Genomic DNA, 1092 nt, shown 5'->3' with positions numbered 1-1092 from the left:
AGGGGCACTGGGCAAGGTACCATGAAGCATGAGGATTCCCACCACTCCCCTTTTTTACCTTGTGTTATTTTTGCAAGGTTCCACACCAGGAGCGCCACCCAGCAGGGAAAGAAACTGAACTAAGAGCCAAATCTAGAAGGATTTACCCAAACTGGGAACTAGGAGAAGGGAGAGTGGCCATGTGCCGAGTCAGTCAAGTGGGGGCCTGAGAACAGAGGAGCATGGTCGCCTGGGCCTCCTCCTCCTCCACTCACCCCTGCGGGCTCTGCCCCAGGGTCCTGGGAGGTAGGTTGCCCTAGTCACATTGCTGGAAGTAGAAGTCCATGATGGGGTGGTCCCAGCTGGCATCCCCCGGGAGCTGGCTGAGCCTGAGAGGCTGGTCTGCTTCAGGCACCGTGCAGAGGAACCAGCCCGGGAAGGCAGCCGACTCGAACCTGGAGGTGAGTCCCGTGTCCCTCCTGAAGAAGGTGAAACCCCTGGAATCCTTGGGGCTGCGGTAGAGCTCCATAATGTCCACTGGCTGCAGGCAGAGGGCACGGCAGGCGAGGGGTGTGAGTGGAGCGGCCAGGAGGGCTGGGACGAGGGCTTGGGACACAGGGCAATAACAGAACCCCATGGGAGAGGCACTCAGGAGCCCGGCCCCAGGGGTCCAGCATTGGCTGCTCAGTGGAGCCCACAGGACTCACCTCTAGTTTCAGAGTCGGTTCCTGCCCCGTCCCACACGACAGGCACTGGCTCCCTCCCTGGACGCCCAGGATGACTGGAGAAAGGCTGTCGTCCAGAAACCGATTGGGGACAACACTGATCTCCTCGCCTAGAGGAAGGAAGCCAGATGCAGAGGCCTTGCCTACCTTCCCTCCCACTTCCCCTCCCCCGTCGTGGACTTTGGGGAGCAGGTCTCTGTGAGGTGTGCTGCCCCCAGGCTCAGAAGCTGTCCTGTGGGGAAAGGTGCTCGCCTGCCAGCTGGCCCGAAGACATCAAGGCACACAGCACATTGTACCACCTCCCACCCCCGCGCCCACCCTCTTGCCCACGATCAAATCCTCAAGCTTCCACCAGCCCTCACAGGACATCTGACCTCCCCCTTTAATG

General features: G+C 60.7%; 1 protein-coding gene across 1 annotated transcript; it reads right to left on the bottom strand.

The window, feature by feature from the left end:
* Positions 1-295: 295 nt before the first annotated feature.
* On the bottom strand, positions 296-814 carry LOC102248165 (interleukin-36 receptor antagonist protein; the record flags this gene model as incomplete). Its single annotated transcript, XM_005852913.1, has 2 exons — positions 296-520; positions 687-814. Coding segments are annotated over 2 exons (353 nt in total), but the record flags the coding sequence as incomplete, so codon positions are not given.
* Between the last annotated feature and the right edge of the window lie 278 nt (positions 815-1092).

The sequence above is a fragment of the Myotis brandtii genome, unplaced genomic scaffold, assembly GCF_000412655.1.
Source record: "Myotis brandtii unplaced genomic scaffold, ASM41265v1 C42142168, whole genome shotgun sequence".
NCBI classification, from domain to species: Eukaryota; Metazoa; Chordata; class Mammalia; order Chiroptera; family Vespertilionidae; genus Myotis; species Myotis brandtii.
This window is presented reverse-complemented; position numbering and strand designations above follow the sequence as displayed.